Source organism: Phaenicophaeus curvirostris, chromosome Z (assembly GCF_032191515.1).
Source record: "Phaenicophaeus curvirostris isolate KB17595 chromosome Z, BPBGC_Pcur_1.0, whole genome shotgun sequence".
NCBI classification, from domain to species: domain Eukaryota; kingdom Metazoa; phylum Chordata; class Aves; order Cuculiformes; family Cuculidae; genus Phaenicophaeus; species Phaenicophaeus curvirostris.
In genome coordinates this window covers 24,329,028-24,348,867 of record NC_091431.1, presented here as the reverse complement: position 1 = coordinate 24,348,867, position 19,840 = coordinate 24,329,028, and the positions used below count along the sequence as shown (strand labels likewise).

The following is a 19,840-nucleotide window of genomic DNA, read 5'->3' as shown; positions in this document are numbered from 1 at the left end:
ATTTTCATTTGTTTTTTCTGCTAGTGCAATTCAGCTATTTTCATAGATGTGGTTAGCTGTCTGTTAGTCTTTAACAAATCTTAACAGCAATTCAGCAAGCCACAGGCATCTCCACAATTTTGAGAGAGCTTAAAAGTTGGGCAGTAGCAAATGAAGAAAAAGTGGAAAGGATGGAAACCAAACCAATTTGGCTGGAGTGGTAAGAACTGTTTTACAAAATGTTTGTACAGATCCAGCAGAAGTTTTTTACAGATAAACTTTCTTGAATTGCTCTTATTTCACTCCATCTACAGTGACTATCCCCCATCCCGAGGTAACTGGGCTGCTCTGACCTGCTCTAACACATCTGACCTGCTCTAACACATATAAGGAAAGAAAAACAAAACATCAAACAGAATTATACAAGAAGTGGTTACCACTATAAAAAGTGGAGTATTTTTTATTTAAGGTAAACTTTCATCTTATTAATTACTTTTTTTTTTTGGAAATTAGACATAACGACCCTGTTAGAAAGTTCTCTTTCAAATGTGTTTTCCCAGGCTTTGTTCTTTCTTTGAAGATAACACCTTGCGTGAAGTATGATCTGTGTTGAACAGACATCTCTTCTACTGTAATCACCTGTTTGGGGCCCTTCCCTATATGAAAGATAAAGTCAGGCAGAGCGCTGGAGCCAGCTCCAAATGAGCAACGAGTTTTAACTGTTGTGAACTTCACAGTAAGATTAAAATTAGTCCTTGGAAAGTAACAGAATATGCGTAAGACTTCTGGGAAAGTTTATTCACATGCATCTAAGTGGAAAATATATTCCATAACCAGCTCTTGTCTCATTCTACATGACTGATGGAGATCACTCCTGCACATTGCCCAGGCCTGATAAAGGATGATTGCTTTTTAAGAAACTCTAAAACAAGTCTTGGAAAATTTATTTGCTGGCATTTTCGGTATCACAGAATCACATAACAGTTTGGCTTGGAACAGACCTTAAAGATAATACAGTTCCAACCCCCTGCAATAAGCAGGGACACGTCCTACTGGATCAGGCTGCCCAGGGCCCCATCCAACCTGGCCTTGAACACCTCCAGGGACAGGGCAGCCACAGCTTCCCTGGGAAACCTGTGCCAGGGCCTCACTACTCTCATGGTGAAAAAATCCCTCCTTACGTCTAGTCTAAATCTGCCCCTCTCCAGCTTATACCCCGTACCCCTAGTCCTATCTCTACAAGCCTTTGTAAACAGTCCCTCTCCAGCTTTCTTGTAGCCCCTTCAGGTACTGGAAGGTCGCTATAAGGTCTCCCCGCAGCTTTCTCCTCCCTAGGCTGAACAAGCCCAACTCTCTCAGCCTGGCCTTGTACGAGAGGTGCTCCAGCCCCCTGATCATCTTTGTAGCCCCGCTTCAGACCCGATGAGGCACTGGCACAAGTTGCCCAGGGGGCTTTCCCTCCCTGGAAGCGTTCAAGCCCGGCTCAGACCTAGCTCCGGCCAGCCCGCTCCACCAGGAGGCACCCACACCACGGCACCGGATGACGCTTCCGGTCCGACCCTCTCCCCCGGCGCCGCTCTGTGACGCTACATCCGGCGCAGGACCCAGGCACGCGGCGGAACCGACCCGGAAGAAGCTGAGCCGCGCCGGAGCCGAGCGCTCCGCGCATGCGCAGGGAGTGGTGGGGGGGCGGTGCGGGTCTGGCGCCGCGTTGCTGGGCGCTCACGGCGGGGCGGAGGTCGCCGCCATTGGCTCTTTCCCGCGCTAAGCGAGCTTTTGGCGACAGCAGCGATGGGGAAGCTGAACGTGGTGATGTTGCGGTACCTCTCGAGGGAGCACTTCAGGGTGCTGACAGCGGTGAGGCGGGTCCCGGCGCCGGCGGGTGCCAGGCTGCGGGAGGGGGACGGGGCTGGGTTCTGTTCTCTCCCCTCGGTGTCCGTGTTTACTGGCCTGGGTGGCGCCGTTCTTCTCCTCCGGCCTCGCAGGTATTGAGCAAGGCCCCGTCTCCGGTTCTCGGGGGGGCGAGCGGAGGTGCCAGGTCTGTGGCAGAGTGTTTTTGCCACCCGCGTGTTAAACAGGCCGCGCCAGGTGGCCTGTCTGACTGCTCCGATGGCAGGAAAGGCGAGTGGATTCGTGGCTATGTGAGTATGAGGAAAGAGCCTCGATTCAGAAGCATGGAACGGCTCTTCTCTCGCTGCTGAGACTGAAATGTAATCGGCTGTTGATCTTCTGGCTGGTACTGTAGAAGTTTTAGGACTGAAATGTGCTGAGGATATCAAGCAGTGGTGATGCATATTAAAGGTTTTGGTTAAGTCCTTAAAAAACATAAATTGCTCTTTGTTGAGTCATAGAATCATAGAACAGTTTGGCTTGGAACAGACCTTAAAGATCATACAGTTCCAACCCCCTGCAATAGGCAGGGACACGTCCTACTGGATCAGGCTGCCCAGGGCCCCATCCAACCTGGCCTTGAACACCTCCAGGGACGGGGCAGCCACAGCTTCCCTGAGAAACCTGTGCCAGGGCCTCACTACTCTCATGGTGAAAAAATTCCTCCTTACATCTAGTCTAAATCTGCTCCTCTCCAGCTTATACCTATTGCCTGACCTATTGTCCTGTCATTACAAGCCTTTGTAAACAGTCCTATCTTTTCTGTAGCCCCTTCAGGTACTGGAAGGTCACTATAAGGTCTGCTCAGAGCCTTCTCCAGGTTGAACAAGCCCAGCTCTCTCAGCCTGTTCTTTTAGCAGAGGTGCTCCAGCCTTCCAGTCATCTTTGTAGCCCTCCTCTGGACCCGTTCCAACAGCTCCATGTCCTGATGTATTATTTAATTTCACTTGGGATCTGATATTACTTTATTGTTGAATGTTGAGAGGGCTAACAAATCTATTTTTATTTACTCTTTTAGGTGGAAATGGGCATGAAGAACCATGAAATAGTTCCTGCTAGCTTAATTGCTTCCATTGCCAGCCTTAAACATGGTGGCTGTAATAAAATTTTGAGAGAATTGGTGAAGCACAAGCTACTAGCTTATGAACGAACTAAAAGTAGGTTTGCATTTTGTTTTGTCCTCAGTGTTTCAGTGGTACTTGCAGAAGTACAACAGCTTGGCATGTTTGAGCATCCAGAGTACTTGCTAGGCTTACCCTCTCTTGGATCTGCCTGTGAAATACGGATGTGTGTCGTACCAAATGTTGTAGCTGTCTGCTGAGCTGCTGGTGTTAAATGATAAAGATGACAGGCAGAAAGAGATGAACAGTTAACTTTTTTGCTCTGTCACCGAAGTCATGAAAATTTAAAGAGTCATCAGCTAAGGCAATATCCAGGTACATACCATCCCACATGAGTTATGATCTTAGAATACACAAACTGGAATGGACTGCGCAGAAACAGCTACTAAAGTAACTTTTTACTCCTTCTCATACAGGAAGTAGTAGTCGTACTGTAGTAAATGTAATTTACTGTAAATATAATATATACATAATGAGGAATTAAATGTTTTGCATTTTATTCTTACCTAGCTGTCCAAGGTTATCGATTAACTAATGCCGGATATGATTACCTTGCTTTGAAAACTCTGTCTTCCCGACAAGTCATAAATTCTGTTGGAAACCAGATGGGTGTTGGCAAAGAATCAGGTAATTACAAAAAATGGTTTTTAGGCAAAGCCAGTTGTAATGTTGCAAATGTTTTGCTAGTCACTAGGTAAGTTTTCCTCTGGATAGTCACATCAGTTAACCTGTCAAACACCAAGATTTACAAGTTACTTGTTGGAATGGAGGTTTCTGGCTCCATTTGAATATTTCTTCACAAGACTGTCATTCTGCTTTGATCTTTTTCTCTGATTCTTGGTTCATCACCTAAAAAGTTACTTTATAGGCAAATGCTGTTTGGTTCATGCTTTGTGAAGAGGTTCAAACCACTTTAGCAAAAAGATAATTTCAGCTTTTTCATCCCACTTAAGGTAGTAAAGTAAAATTGGCCCAAAACAATTGGAGTACTATCTTGGTTCCTCTTTCATGTGGATTGTAATTTGACACAGCACATGGCTTGTATTATTGAAGAATGAGAAGGGGATTATTGAGGACAAATGGTAGCAGTGAAACATAAGCTATTCGTTAACACTATTTATATTAAGAGGCTGGTCCCTTAGGTTGTCTGTCCACTCAACAGGGTGAAGATAACTCTTCCAGAGTGCAGTTAAGAACACTGGCATCTTCCCGGTATTCCTCTCAAAGATAGCTTTTAGTTATTCTTTCCTGGGCATGTAGCCTGGGGATGTTAACCTGAATGTAAGAACCTTAAGATCTCCTGCTCTGAAAGATGTTTCAGATGACATCAGTATTTCTTCTAATTATTATCTCTTTAACAATAATTTTTTTTCATCTCTTTAATGTACAACATATAAATTTAACTGGATTTTACTAACTGTACTAGAATTTGTCGTGCCAGAAATAATAATTGTTAAAAGTGAAGTAACAAACTTATCGCTGCACTTTTTCATCAGATAGTAGCTTGTTAGGTATAATTTATTTCTTAGATCTCTGTCACTATGTGTCTTCTAGATATTTATATTGTTGCAAATGAAGAGGAGCAACAATTTGCATTGAAATTACATAGGCTTGGAAGAACTTCCTTTCGCAGTCTGAAAAATAAACGTGACTACCACAAGCACAGACATAAAATGTCATGGCTGTATTTATCCCGGCTAGCAGCAATGAAGGAGTTTGCTTATATGAAGGTAGGTGGCAATTTACACAATATCAGCAATAGCGTAATAGGCTTCTCAGTCTGTCTTTTGATCCGTTCATATTGGTAGTACTGGTGCGTTTATTCCCCCTTGCCCCCTTTTCTTTTTACTAGTGGACTTAGAAAAGTATATGTTTCCAAGAATTTCACTGCTATATGACAAAATAAAGCTTTTCCATGGAAGTAATGTGGAACAGAAGCAGCTGTCGCTAAAGAATTTCAGATAAAGTCATTATTTATGGATAGATAACTTATATTTCACTAGTTCTATGTTTTTTCCTTTAATATTTATTGCATAAGCTTGCAAAAACACCATAGAAGGTAACGACATTTACAGTTACTTGTCAGAATTCTTTTTGTTGTTCACCTGTAATTTTTTTAAATTGACTTATTTATTTTTTAACTTACTGTATTTTCATATGTTGCTGTGCTGTTGAGAGAAATCTTTCAGTCCAAATAGGTGTTCTGATCTGAAAAGATGTACTTTGTTCTATACTGTGGGATAAGATTTCATTTCCAAGCATATATGGCTACTCTTGAGTTCCAGATTTTTTTACCTGCTTTAAAAATATGCAGCTGTTATGTAGTGATTGAAGGTTGATAGTGGAAAACTATTTATGAAATACTAGTTTTCCATTCTCCTTTTGTGTTCTTCAACAAAACTGTATACATTAAATATTGGGGTTTTGTTACTCTTAAAAAAACCTTGACCAGTGGGCTCCACAGAGAGAGAAAGAACTGTTACTGTCATCTAGAACCTCTGTATTGGTCCATATGGTCCAGCTGGTAAAGCATTATGTATTCAGGACTTGTAGGAATATGATCATGGGGGCCAGTTTCCTTGAAAAGAGAGATGGATGAGCATTGTGTGCTGAAAAGTAATAATAGTGTAGTATGTAAGTAACAAAACCTGTATTTATGTTGCTTTAACTTAGAACTCTGCCTTAGAAAAATTCACTGGTAACAAGAGTATGAGGGAAAAGCAAATGAACCCATAGAGATGTTGAATGGATCAAGTGAATGACTAAGCTTGCATTAGAAAAGGGAAACAGAAGAACTTCAAAATATTGTGACCTTCCTTTGGTTAACCTTTATTGTGGTGCAGTGCCGGTGGCTGATATTTAAGAATGAACTTATAGCAACTGAGTATGGATTAACTAGTCAGGCAGAACTGTATTGGCAGCCAATTACTGTGGAGTTTTTTTCTAATGCCTGGCACCCTATTCCCAGTTGTTTAATTTGGGCTAACAGGCCAGATAAGATTCTGTTGCTTTTCCTTTCTGCTGTTTTTCTTGCCTATTCGCAGTAACTAAACCGTAGACAGTATAGGAGTCCGCTTAGTGTCTAAACTCACAAATTTTATTTGGCTTTGCAGCAAAAGTTCAAATGGCTGTTATGCTGTCTTCCTTCTTAAGCATGTGATCTGACCTTTCCAGTTAGAATTTGAGTGATGTATGCTGCTTCCACAGTAGTATTTATTGCTTTTGTTATCTGGGAGTTTGTCAATATATGCAATACTTTCTTAAATATTACGTTTTAATTTTTCAATGTGTTGTCTCTTCCCAGGCTTTGCATGATAGAAAATTTCCTGTTCCAAAACCTGTAGACTACAACAGGCATGCAGTTGTTATGGAACTTATTGATGGTTATCCTTTGTAAGTACTGAAGCTTGAATTCTGTGTTACAGAAATCCTAACAATGTTAGGTTCAGTGAGGTAAAGTGGGTCAGGGTTTCTCCTTGTTGCGTGAGTGAATTCTGAATTCACCATGCTGAATAATGTTCTCTGGTCTGCACTTCCTAGCATTCTACTTATTGTAGTCTTGCTTCTCTTATCTCTTTACTCAGAGAATTTTTTCTTAGTCTAGTTTGTTTCTTTGGACTAAGTTTTTAGGTAAGGAATACATCTGAAGAACTGTGCTACAGGTTAGTACTGTAACTGTTTTCTACATTGAAATCACGTATACTGTGTGTTACTGCATATTTTCAATATTGATATTAAGTCCTTCACATTCTGAACTGCAGTTTGTGGTCCTTGCTGTGGTAATTCATGTAAGATTATACATCATACATTTAGAACTTCTGCTCTGTTTGCGTAAAATACTGCATGTAATCTCGTTTTGCTTCTTCAAGGAAGATTACTTGGGGTGTTTAACGTCTAGAAACATTGAATATCATTGAAGTTTGTATATAAGGGGGTGATTGGTTTGATTGCAGAGCAGAATGGAAAAAGCCTATATACTTGATAACCTAGGATAACCTGGGTGCTTATGCAGAGATTTAAAATGACTAGTTAAAATTAGCCAGTCCATGCTCTTGTATAGTCATCAAGATCTCAAATTGGCAGTTCAGTCAAAAGGGAATTAAACACAAAGTTTAACAGTTGAAAAGTAGCACGGAAGAGTCTTCATTATATTCTGTCTCTCCACCTTCATTTGTTAAATAATTTGACATCCTGCTCAAGGAGGACTACCTAGAGCATGTTGAAGTTTTTCTATTGTCCATTGCCTGAGTTGAAAAACTAGTGTAGAGGTGGTGACTTGTGGTGCGCAATTGTTATGCTATCTTTCACAAGTACAGGGTTACGTAAAGTTCCTGACAAACTGGACTTAGCTTTTCTTAGTCCACCTACTTTGTTTCACATCTCATGGAATCATGGAATGGTTGAGGTTGGAAGGGACCTCCAGATGTCATCTGGTCCAACCACCCTGCTTGAGCAGGGCCAGAGCTGCTTGTCCAGGACCATGCCCAGATGACTTCTGAATACCTCCAGGAGGGAGATTCATCATCCTCTTTAGGCAGCCTGTGCCAATGTTCAGTTACCCTCACACTGGAAAAAGTGTTTCCGATGTTCAAACAGACTCCTCCTGTTTTTCAGTTTATGCCCATTGTCTCTTGTCCTGTCATTCTGCTTCACTGAAAAAAGTCTAGCTGTGTCCTCTTTGCAACCTCCCTTCAGGTCTTTATTTATATTGATGAGATCCTGCTGAGCCTTCTGTTCTCCAGCCTGAACAGTCCCAGCTCTCAGCGCTTTCATATAAGAGGGGTGCTCCAGTCCTTGCATCATCTTAGTGGTCCTTCATTGGGCTCTCTCTCACGCAGCCATTTGTTGTACTGGGGACCCAAGAACTGGATGCAGTACTCCAGGGGTGCCCTCACCAATATGGAATAAAGAGCGGAAGGATCACTTCCCTTGGTATGCTGGAAATGCTTTGTGTAGTGAAGCTGAGGATACCGTTAGCCTTCTTTACAGAAAGGTCACATTGCTGGTTCATATTCAAATTGGTATCCACCAGGACCTCCACGTCCTTTTCTGCCAAGCTGGTTTCCAGCTGGGTGACACCCAGCGTGTACAGCTGCATGATGTTGTTCCTCCCCAAGTGCAGGACTCCTCTTAACTTGCTCATTGAACTTCATGAGGTTCATGCTGCCCCATTTCTGCAGCCTTTTGATGTCCCTCTGGATGGCAGCACAGCCCTCTGGTATTATCAGCCACTCCCGGTTTGGTGGTGTCTGCAAACTCCATGTCACACCCTGACAGAGCAGGACCCAGAACTGCCCTTGAACAGTTACTTTATTACCTGTAATGTTACGATTCTAAGTCAAGAGTGTAAGTTTAAGTTTAGACCAGTATTAGCATCCTATAAGGGTTTGTGAGGGACTGTATGACCTGTCCAGAGTTCAGTGACAAACTCTGTATAGATATTTCCACGAGTTTGCTGCAGGTGAAGTTTTTGCAGATGCTCTGGTGTTTGGACAGATTGGATCCGCGGTGTTATGCCGATGTTGTTGGGGGGTCTCAGACCGGCTGAGAGGGAGCTCTGATTATGACCCACTCCTCTCATCCTCTTACAGTCTGTTCTGGAGTGATAACATCTGGGGTATCGATTGGCACAGCTCCTTATCTTCATTACCTCTCATCAGTGGTGCCACTGATAGGGGACATGGTGGGTTGCTTTGGACTCGCTGCTGGTGCAACCTCCACCAGCTTGTAGGGATCCAAAAAACTCCAGGGTCATACATCAATCTGTTTCTACCTCATAGTTTCCACATCCATAAGTCATCCAAGACAACATACATTGGTTTCTGTTAATCTCGTTAATACTTCTGCTTTGTGGATCACCTCTGATTCTTTGTTCTGTGTAACTCTGTGTATGCGCATACTTGCACTGATAATGCAGGAGGGGGTGACCAGGGGCCAGTTTGGTCATCATGATAAGCAAATGAGTGGCAGAGTCATAATGGCTAGTTTATTCTCCCCAGCTCATGCTTACTATGCACATAGGCTTTGATGTGGCTGCTGATGTGGAGTGGTCACTAGACCTTCGTCTTGTTCCCCTCCACCCTGCAGACCTAGCAAAGCAGTAGCTCTCTTCAGCAGCTTCAAAGGGGAGTAATATGTCACTCTGCACCGTCAACCATCTCATTAATGAAGTGGTTAAACAGGACTGGAACCATTTTTGACTGCTAGGGAGCACTGCTTGTCCCTGACCTCCAGCTAGACTTTGCACCTAGCCATTCAGGCAGTTTTCAGTCAACCTCACTGTTTGCACATAAAGACCATACATGCTTCAACAGCTCTTCTGTGAGAGTCATACGGGAGAGAGTGTCAAAACCGTACTGAAGTCCAGGTAGATAGTAACCACTGCTGTCTCCCCATCTAGCAGACCAGTCACTGCAGCACAGGTGTTTATCAGGTTGGTCAAGAATTACTTCCTCTTGGTGCAGGTGACTACTACAGATGATTTTCTCGTACTTAATATGCCTGATAGTGGTTTCCAGGACTAGCAGCTCCATTACCTTCCCATGGTTCAGGATGAAGGTGACCAGCCTATAGTTCCCTAGGTCCTACTTCTTGCCTTTCTCAAAGATGGGAATTAAATTTGCCTTCCTCCAGTCTTCAGTCACCATGATTGATAAACAAATATCAAGAGTGGCCATGCAATGACACTTGCCAGCTTCCTCAGCAATCCAGGGGTACGTTGCAGTCCACAGAGTTGATGTGTGTCCAGTTTGCTTAAGTATTGCCTTTCCACTAAGGGTACATCTTCTTGGTCTACCTGGGTTCCTGGGACATGAGATTCCTGCCTTGGAAGATACCAGTTAACATGACTTCCACAGTCAAAGATCAAGTGATGCAGACCTGTGGCTATGAGAAATGTTACCATTTAATTTTGGTGCCTATATGAAAGTGTTCAACAGAAGCTAGACTACCATTGTTTGTTCTTTGTATTGTGCAGATATCTGTTTTCAGAATCTGTAGTGCTGCATCCAGACTAAAATATTTCACATGATAACTGAAAATGCTCACCACTAGTTTATGATACAGTAAGATAACTGCCTTTTTGTTTGGTTTGTTTCTAAAGAGATGATGATATGTATTTTGCCACTTAGGGGTACTTTACTTTCCCAGGTATGCGTTCAGGAATGCATTAGGATTATTTTTTTTAACTTTTTTCCCCCCCATGTTAATCTAGAAAATATACTTTTGTAAAACAAAATGGCATGGAACATTTGAATACAGGAAGACCTATGTCCTACTGAGACCATAAGATTATGTAAAACAGGAGAGATATGAAAATTTACAAGTCCATTATTTAAATAACTCACTATGATAATGGTGCGTGATGAAGACAGTGAGCATAAGTTAGCCTGGTTATAAGGAGAAATTTTCTCCTATGGAGGACACTGAAGCAGTGACACAGGATGCTTGAGGAGGTTGCACAGTCTGTCCCTATGTCTGGAATTTTTCAGGCCCCAAGTAGACAAATCTCTGAATAGTCTGGTCTAATCTCAGGGTTGACTCAGCTTTGAGAGGGGTTTTGGGCTAGAAGCATGAGGGCCCTTTTAACTTGAGTTACCCTGTCATTCTGTCAGATGTATTTCATATACTTTGCTTATATTACTAAATAAAGTATTTTTAATTTCATTATATGTTTTTTTTCTATTATTTAACTTCTCAGGTGCCAGGTGCGCCAAATGGAAGATCCTGCATCTGTCTACAGTGAACTAATGGATCTAATTGTAAAACTTGCCAATCATGGCTTGATTCATGGTGATTTCAATGAATTTAATCTCATAGTGGATAACAATGACCATGTCACTATGATTGATTTCCCTCAGATGATATCAACATCACATGCAAATGCTGAATGGTAGGGTCAAATTTAAAGATGCTTTCAAAGTAAATCTGTCAAGTGCTAATGACAGCAAATAGTCAACCATGACTTCTTTCTGTAAGCCTGTTTCTGATTCTCTTTCTACCATTGTTGTCATGCAGCATAATAACATTCCAAACAGTTTGTTTTATGAATGAGTAGAAAGGTCTCTTTAGGATAAATATGTAATCAATTGCTTTGCAGAAAGAATGATGTTGTCCAGTTAAGGAATGCTTAGAAATAAGCTGCGTGTGGTCTGTCTCCCTAGCCCTTTGTCTTGGTATCGCTAATAGAAATAATTTTTTCAAATAAATGTAGTGAAAACCAAAAAAATTAGGGTAAAAGTTTGACATTGTAGTAGACATATCTTGATTTTGTGTTTGTACAATTCTGTATTCTTTTACAGGTATTTTGACAGAGATGTTAACTGTATTAAAGAATTCTTTAAGAAACGCTTCAACTATGAGAGTGAGCTCTTCCCAACATTCAAAGACATCAGGTAGAAACTGTCAGATAAATGAGTTCTCTTATTTATGATATTTGTGTTGGTTTTGTGAGAAAAATGGGTGCATGTGAGAGATGCTTTTAGAAGAAATAGAAAAATAATAGGCCCAACCATGCAGTTCTAAATTCTACTTTTGTCATTCCTGTTGTGTTTTTTTAACCAAGGTTACTGTAAATTGTTTCCAAAAGCTCAAGTGTGCTTTCAGATCTGCAGCTGCCTCCTTTGTCTTTCCTCTTGCAGCAAAGGAAGAGAGATCAATCCAAAAGCTTCCCACAAATGGTGAATATTTAGGAAGTGTTAACAGTGATGCAGAATCAGTTTCTCCCACTTCCCAAAGCCTGTTTGACAGTTCCAGTATATTAACTTAGGTTTCAATTTTAAATTTATTTTTTAAATGCTAGTAGAAATGCCTCTTAAGACACTATTATGTTCAAAGTACTTTTCCTAACGTCTTTTGTCCCTTTTGAAAATTAATTTGTCACTTGTTTTAAAACTGAAGCTTTTGGAATGAAAAGGATTTATTTCATTCTGTACACTTTTCCAGATGTGTACCACACTTGAATCAGTCTCCGTGTGTCAGTCTACACTTTATATTCTTCTGTTGCTTACATATGAGCTTAAGGCCAGATTGTGTTTCTGCCAAAATAAAATAATTGTCTGGAAGTAAATAAAGCAAATGCTGGTTATGGAGTTGGAATAATCTTCCACAGACGTTTGCTTCTCTCAGATCGCATTCTGATAATGCTTTATGTAAAGCTTAGCAATGTCACGTGGTGTTCTATGTTTCAACAGAATAGGTCATTTTTGTTAATAGTTTGGGTAGTTGAAGTCTAGCTTAATTAGTATTTTTAATCCAAAATGTAGCATATTGGTAGCTTTATGATTTAGCTTATTAAAAGAAAACATGCTTTTACTTTTTTCACAGAAGAGAGTGTTCTCTTGATAGAGAGATTGCTGCCAGCGGCTATACAAAAGAAATGCAGGAAGATGGTGAACTGCTTTACCCACCACATTCTGATGAGGATGATAGTACAACAGAGGTATCACAGATTGTAGAAGATGCTGAGAATAAGTTTCACTTCTACAGCAGAGATGAAGAAAACGATACAGAATTCATGTATGAAGTGGACGATTTGTCTGAAAGCAGAATTTCTAATGCCTTTGTGTATAGCAATGAGGAGGCTGATACCGATGAAAGTTGTGAAAATGCACAAAGGCTGAATATGTCAAACTTGAGTTCAGCCTTAGATGAAATTGAAGGGCATGCTGTGCTTTGGAAGTCTAGTGAAAATGCAGAGAGTTGTGAAGTTGCCTTTTTTGAGAGCAAAAGCATAACTGAAAGTGCTGAAGTCGAAAAACAGTCAGGTCAAGAAGGATGTTGTAATGATAAGGAGGATGGAGACAAATGCAATCATCTGGTCGATTTATCAACTTTAAATGAGGAGTTCAGACATTACAGGTAAAGGTCTATTTACTCTCTAGAATTTCGTTCTTCCCCATGCCTCCAAGTGAAAGTAAGTCTTTCAAGTAGCTCAATAAATAGTGCTCTTCAGCTACCCTTGTTTAAATTGAAGGCTAAAAATTACATTTATATTTAAAACATCGGAGTTAATATGTTTACTGCTGGTCTCCTGGTAGATAACTTGTTTACTGGTACTATGTATGCAATGCTTAACATGCAACGTGTGACAGATCAGTTGTCTGGCTGTGTAGTAGTAGCGTCTAATAAAGGAACAGGTCTTGGATTTAATTCATAGACTACCCTATATTCTGTGGTGGATTTCTTTTCCCCTTTTTCCTTACTTCAGTCAATATTCATAGTGGAAGAGTTCTTGATATTAAAATACTGCCGTTAGTAACTTCTGTGAATAAGTTTGTAATTTGAATGCTGTGTCTAAAAGTCAAATTCTTCTGCTGTGTTGACAGCTGAAGTTAGCAAGAACTCCTTGGAATGTATTATTCTTATATTTTGTTCTGGCTTTTAATTCCTAGCTTAGAAATTCCTGCTCACTTTAAGCCTAGCCCCTTGTACATGAAATTCTGAGTTTGCCACCCTCATGTGTATCTGGATGTATATATCAAGCTCAAACTCCCACTCATCTGCTTTTGCTTTTTAGAGAAATGAATTATCAAGACATTGTGCAGAATCTGAAATATTTTTTCACGTGCTTAATATACACGTGGCAGTTGTGCAACAGATTCTTCCTTCAATAAAATGCCTGTTTTTAACAATTAGTGTTAATATTTAAAATGTAAATGTTCTGTTGGCAGTTTTCAAATTGTATCTCAAAAAGTTAAGACTAAAACATGATGCTTGTAGAGGCAAAGGGTGTTTATCTTACTAGTGGAATAAAACATTGATCTTTATGTTTTAGAAATGAAGGGAGTATTGGACACATTGCTGAGAACAGAACAAGTACTAGAAGTATTGCATCCATCAGAAGTACTGGGAGTTGTTCAACCATTCCCGCGGTAAATATTGTAGTTGTTACATTATTATCTGGTTTACTCTCAGACAATTTTAAGTTGCATACGTTACATAGAATTCATTATTTTTAGAAAGACTGTTATGTACCTCTCTGGTTTGCATTTCCGTGACCACAGGAGAATAGGACTGAATCATCTGTAATTGTTTAGAGGGAATGATTTACAGCACTTTCATTCACATATTGCTCTTTCACTAAAGCTCTGTATCATCATTAATGACTCTTATTTAACCATGAGCAGGCTAAGGTACATTAATGTATGCTAATGCACTAACATATAATCGGTACATTAATTTCTGTTGTTGGCTACAATTAGTATTTTTGTATTTTAAAAGTGGATGCTTGATTCAAGATATAATTTGGCCTTTTTCACCTGTTTTCTCAGAGCAGAGATTACTTCATATTCAGCTATTCCACTTGAATAAGTTATTTTCTGTGCCTGTACAAATCTTTATATGCTCTGATACAATTTAACTAGAGGAAATAATGTGAATAATCAAAAATTTAAATAATAAAAAGTTAATGTGTTTACTGTGAAGGATTTCTCAGTATTTGTTTACATTTACGTTGTGATGATAGACTAGTGAGTCCACCATCTGCTGTGTTTGAGCAATAGAATTTGGTGAATTTGTTATGATTACGTTTCAAAGACTTTTGGTAATCCATCTTGCAAAATTTCTTCTAGCAAGTTTTGTTTAAACTTTGAGGGAGGTCATCTGTCCTGTGCCAGACTGGGGGAAGTAGAGAAACCTTTCAGGGTTCTGCCTATGGAAAAATCAATGACAGATGCTTTATAGGGAAAAAAAAAATCAGTGCAGCAGTTTATATTAGTTCTGATAATTTTTTCTTGAGGAATATTTTTAAAGAAAATTGTCAAATTTTATTTCCAATTAGCTTAATATTAAATACGGAGTACTACCAAGTACTCAGGGAAAGAAGGATACATCACATGCAACTGTATCATATCCATATTTGGACAGTCAACCTGCATGCCACATAACTTAGGAAACTACTGTTTAGGTGCTTCCCTAATTATTACAAGGTTCTCTGCTGAAATCAGGATTCACTAATTGGATTCATTGTACTACCTTGTGTTTTGTTATGTTGGTTGTATTAGTAACAGCAATTCTTAAAGAACATACTTGCCAAAATTAGACTTTCTGGTTTCTGATTTACTCCCTACCAACTTGCTGCTTCTGGTCCTACAGTGAATATTACACTGTATATTACAATACCACACTGTATATCACAGTATAATATACAATAAGATAACTGAAATTGTGGTACATGTAAAGGGAGTGTATTTAGATGGATATTTTTCCTCTTGCCCAGTTATTTGGATAGCAGAAGATAATTTTATTAAGGGCGTATTTATTCCTTTATATGATTTTATTAATAATCTATTAAAATAAAAGCAAGACATTCCCTGAGGATTTCCAACAAGATATGATTCTTTTCTGATGAAATAGTTACAAAGGTCAAAATAATTTGATATCTGTTTTTCTTCTAAGACAAGATGTGTAAGTATGCAGTCAATATCCGTGCAGCAGCTTAAGCTGGGATCACTTTCCAAACTACAAAATCAGTGTCACAATTTACCAAATCATGGCTTCATTTCTATTATAGATAGCTTTTGCCATCATAATGGAGAGCAGAACTCAGAGTGAAAACATCAGGGAAAATAACAGATGACATTTCTTAAAACTACTGTCATTTCATGGAAATAATGGTTGCTGTTACTGTTTCTTTTGCTGTAAAGGCATGAAACAGTCCTGACTTTGAGAGTCTTAGTAGGAGAACCTGTCACAACAGGGGAAAACTGGAGAAATTGTATATCTCTCTTGACTGCCCCTCATTTTTTTAGCCTCACTTATCCTAAGGAGTTGTTTTCCATTAGAATCAAGTTCAAACCTTAGTAATCCAAAGTACAGAAAAAGCAAGGTACTAAAAAATATGGGCACAAACCAATTACTACAATATGTGAAATGTTTTATTATTCCTTTTTTTTTATTTTTAACTTAAAAGTCTTTTGTCAGATCCTTAAGCATAGAATATTTTCAGCTTTTACGTTTTTGTAGATAGCATGTGGTTTTTTTCTTGTCCATAGCAGATAAACTCTCTTTTCAGTCAGTTGGGCTATTTCATGATTTTCTTACAAAGAAATATCTCTCTTCATCATTTCTGCAATCAAGCTGAACTGGTGTTCACATCAGAACATCTTGCTACACTTTTAGATAGAGGCAGGGCCAAACAGGAAGCTGAATTGCCAGTACTGAGCAGAAGCTGGCTTAGTTTATCTTACTGCCACTGGATTTGTGCTGTGTGACAACAGGCCTGAAGACAACTCCGTGCATGCAGTTCAGTGCAACACAGACCTGGGCTTATTCACATTAGGTGTTGTATAGATCACTAATTTCTCAGTGTACAGATAGTGTGTTCCGGTTAGGATTGTGCATGTTCGTGTTGGTTCTGGAAATACGTATCATTGTGGCATGTCTTAAAATTGTCTTTGAACAGTTCTGATACTGATTTGTTTGTTTCTTTGTAGGAACTGGTGAAACAGAAGATAAAACGTCAACTGACCAAACAGCAAAAATCTGCTCTGAGGCAACGTCTGCAAAAAGGAGAGGCAAATATTTATACCAAACAGCGTCGAGAAAACATGCAAAACATTAAGTCAAGCTTAGATGCAGCTAGTTTCTGGGGATAATTTATTAAAGCTCCCATAGAATAGGAAAAAACTCACAATGTATACAGTTGAAAGAATTACGTTAATAACTAACAGTCCTTTTATATAATGGAGCACTCTCTTCTATACAAACAAGTTCTTTCTGGAAGTTAATAAACTTCATTCTGGTTCCTGTGATTTTGACTGGGGGATTTGGGTTTGTATTTCTGGTTAAAATTGTTGACTGTAATTTAAACTAGACCAGTAGTACTAGCTAAGACCATTTAACTATAATAATATCCTACAGCAACTTATAAAGCAATTGTGCTGTGCTTGTTTAGATTAAGAACCTTCTGTTGTGCAGATTCCTCTTAAGAGGGAAGGAAAGGGAATTTTAAAATAATTATTTGCAATGACGTGAAATTGAAATTTAAAATGTTACCCTCATTATAAACTGATATTTGTTTGGTTCAATTAAAAATTACAAAGATACACCTGGTAGCAGTTAGTACTCTAAGATTTGTTTAGTACTTGTACAAATATGAGCAATGTGTATAATAAATATTTGTTCTTTGAAGCCAGCAATTCTTATTTATTATCCCCTTCACTCCAAGATCTCACCTGTAAATCTGACTCACAAAGCTACATAATAATAACAGTGTTGTACAGACTTGGCAAGTGCTCAGATTTTTAATGTGTCTGCACAATTACCAATAAATTTAATTCCTTTATTTCTACTACACTGGATGATAAAAATTATGGAACTTCTCTTTTCAGAATTATTCCCATGGCTTTTATTATGCTGTATTCTTGGGGTCTAAAGACCTGGAAGAAAAACAAGTACCTTGATTTATTATTTTTTTTAAAATTTTTTTTAAGCAAAATGTGTCTGGTAATAAAGTTTAGATAGTGTTTCTTTTTAAAAGCACACAGTAAACTGAAGGAAGAAGTGTTTGTGAACAGTGAAGCAAGAGAGAGTAGTTTAAGGTTTTGGGGTTTTTTTTAACTTTCACTGTATCTGTGCTTGAGATGTGAGGTGGAGCTCTTCTTGGAAAGTATGACTTGATAGAATTTAAAGTATCAAATCTATAGTTCAGAAAATCTTAAATATTGTCTTAGTAAAAAAAAAAATTAGGAACTTTGGCTTTGACCTTTGGTTTTCTGCTTGCATCTCTGATAGTATCTGTTCTTTGCCCTGCGTATCTGATGTGCCTGATACCTTGCTCAGGTTTTAGCATGCTGAAGAAATGCTGCCCCTATCCTGTCCTGCAGCATGCTGTTGCTTTCAAAGTTTAAAATTTTTGTCTTCTTTCTGGAACAATTTAAAAGCTATTCCCAGCCAGCAGCTGTATATGATCTTTAGTAAAACCATGGCAGGTCAGTGAAGAAATACGGTAAATACATATTCATTGTATCATCACAGCTGCATAAAAGTCTGTTAATAGAAGGAAGGAACCCCAGTTAAATCTTTCGCATAAGTGATTGCCATCAAGGTATGTAGGCTTGTTTCCTGATAAAAGCTAGAGCTGATTTTTGTAAAAGTAGAAAAGCAAACAAGGTGAACTTAATTGCATTTCATTTTAAACATGGAGGGGTGTAAACTTTATTTTTCTAGGCTCTTATCTGTTAAAGACTGGTTCAGTGACAGCTTAACAAGATTTGAGTTACCATTCTTAGGTTAAAATGTGCATGCACTTTTTGGCTTCAAATTTAGGACACTTGTAGTGTTCACCTGCTGAGTAAAAAGCCTGTCACTCATAATGTGTATTTGGGGAATGATGTAGAAACAGGTAGGTGTAAGGCTGTCTGATTTGTATCTGTTTTACAGATGAAATGATGTTTTTTTTTCTTTTCCAGCACTGCAAATTTTATACTCCTTGGAGGGATAGAAATCCATAAAAGCCAGGAAAACTGTAGCATGATTTGGTTTTATGTGAAACTTAAAGGGAGTTTTGATTCAAGGAATTTCTAATATTTTTTTTAATGGCAGTCTTTGAGATAAAAGCTCATGTACTTTGCAGAGCTATGCTTGGATTTCCTCAGGGAAATTTCCTCATTTCCTAGCAATATCCCTTACCTGGGCTCCAAGGAGGCAGCAGACTTTCCTGTGAGTACATCCATGCTTGATGTACTGGACCCTCTGTTCCTCTCGGCAAGGAGTCTTCTACAACTATTACTCACCTTTTCCTCCTCGTGTCAGTTGTAGTAATAGGAGGGGGGTGTTGTTCTGGTCTTGGCCCTTGCTCTGATGTGGACAAGTCATCACCCACATTTTCCTCTGGTTTGTCTTCCACAGCTAGAGCCTCATATCTGTTGTGCAGAGGCACCTGGGGAGGCGTGGGCAAGGAGGCGGTTGTTCTCTGCCCTGTTGGTGGATTTGCTTCCACTCACTATTTCCCTTTAAGTTCCCACCAGTGTCTCAGTGAGGGGAGGATACCAAATCCCTGTGAACAGGGGCTTTTTCTGGTGGCTGTTTCTGTTCCTGTATCAGGAGCTCAGGGTATTTAAATCTGGGACTGCCCTCCTTTCTCCCCTCTGCCCCGTTCCTGTGTCAGCAACCCCCTGGCAGCTGCTGTTGTGACCCAGAGTCAGGAGCTGCCTGCTGTCACTTCTTGTTGGGGGGTTCCCTCACTCCACAGAGCACGTTTTCTTCCCCAGTTTAGCGCCTGGCTGCAGCACTTACCATGTCTGCTGTCCTCACTTGCTGACTGAGCTGGACAGAAGCTGTGAGCTATGGCTCCCAGACTAGACTGAAAGCTTTTGATTGCCTTCATGATTCCTCGATTGTTCCTTCACAGCCCCAAAAACGGGGCTCTACTTTTTGTCCTGTACCTATGGCTAAGCTTTACCCTTGCACTAACCCCCAGTCTAAACCCAGGTATAAAGGGACACCCCAAACTCCATGACTTTTAGGCAAAAGTGGCCAGAACTGAGAGATTTTGGCAACCCTCATCTTACCTTGGCAGATGTTTCACACCATCCCCACCCCCAAAATGTACACTGGCGCTCTGTTTTTTGTCTTGCACCAAGCCCTAACCCTTTTCCTGACCCTGACTCCACCCTAAGCCCATGTCCAAAACAGAGCCTTGCCAGTAATGGCTCCCAGGAAAAAACAGACACGACAGAAGGCTTTGGTAGCTCATCCACAGTCCCACAAACAATGAGGCTCTGCTCTTTGTTCTGCATCTATATCACCCACTAACCCTAGACCTGAGGTCTAACAAGGACAACCACCAGCAACGGCTTCCAAGAAAAAGCACCCAAGATTGAAAACTTCCATCTTAAATTTTGTATGCC

General features: G+C 39.8%; 1 protein-coding gene across 1 annotated transcript; it reads left to right on the top strand.

The window, feature by feature from the left end:
* Positions 1-1,695: 1,695 nt before the first annotated feature.
* RIOK2 (RIO kinase 2) lies at positions 1,696-17,217 on the top strand. The gene is made up of 10 exons (XM_069880426.1): positions 1,696-1,836; positions 2,888-3,026; positions 3,501-3,617; positions 4,545-4,720; positions 6,295-6,383; positions 10,690-10,881; positions 11,291-11,383; positions 12,315-12,848; positions 13,765-13,861; positions 16,424-17,217. Exons 1-10 carry the CDS (start codon positions 1,771-1,773, stop codon positions 16,583-16,585), a joined length of 1,665 nt encoding a protein of 554 aa, XP_069736527.1. The 5' UTR covers positions 1,696-1,770; the 3' UTR covers positions 16,586-17,217.
* The last annotated feature ends 2,623 nt before the right edge of the window (positions 17,218-19,840 follow it).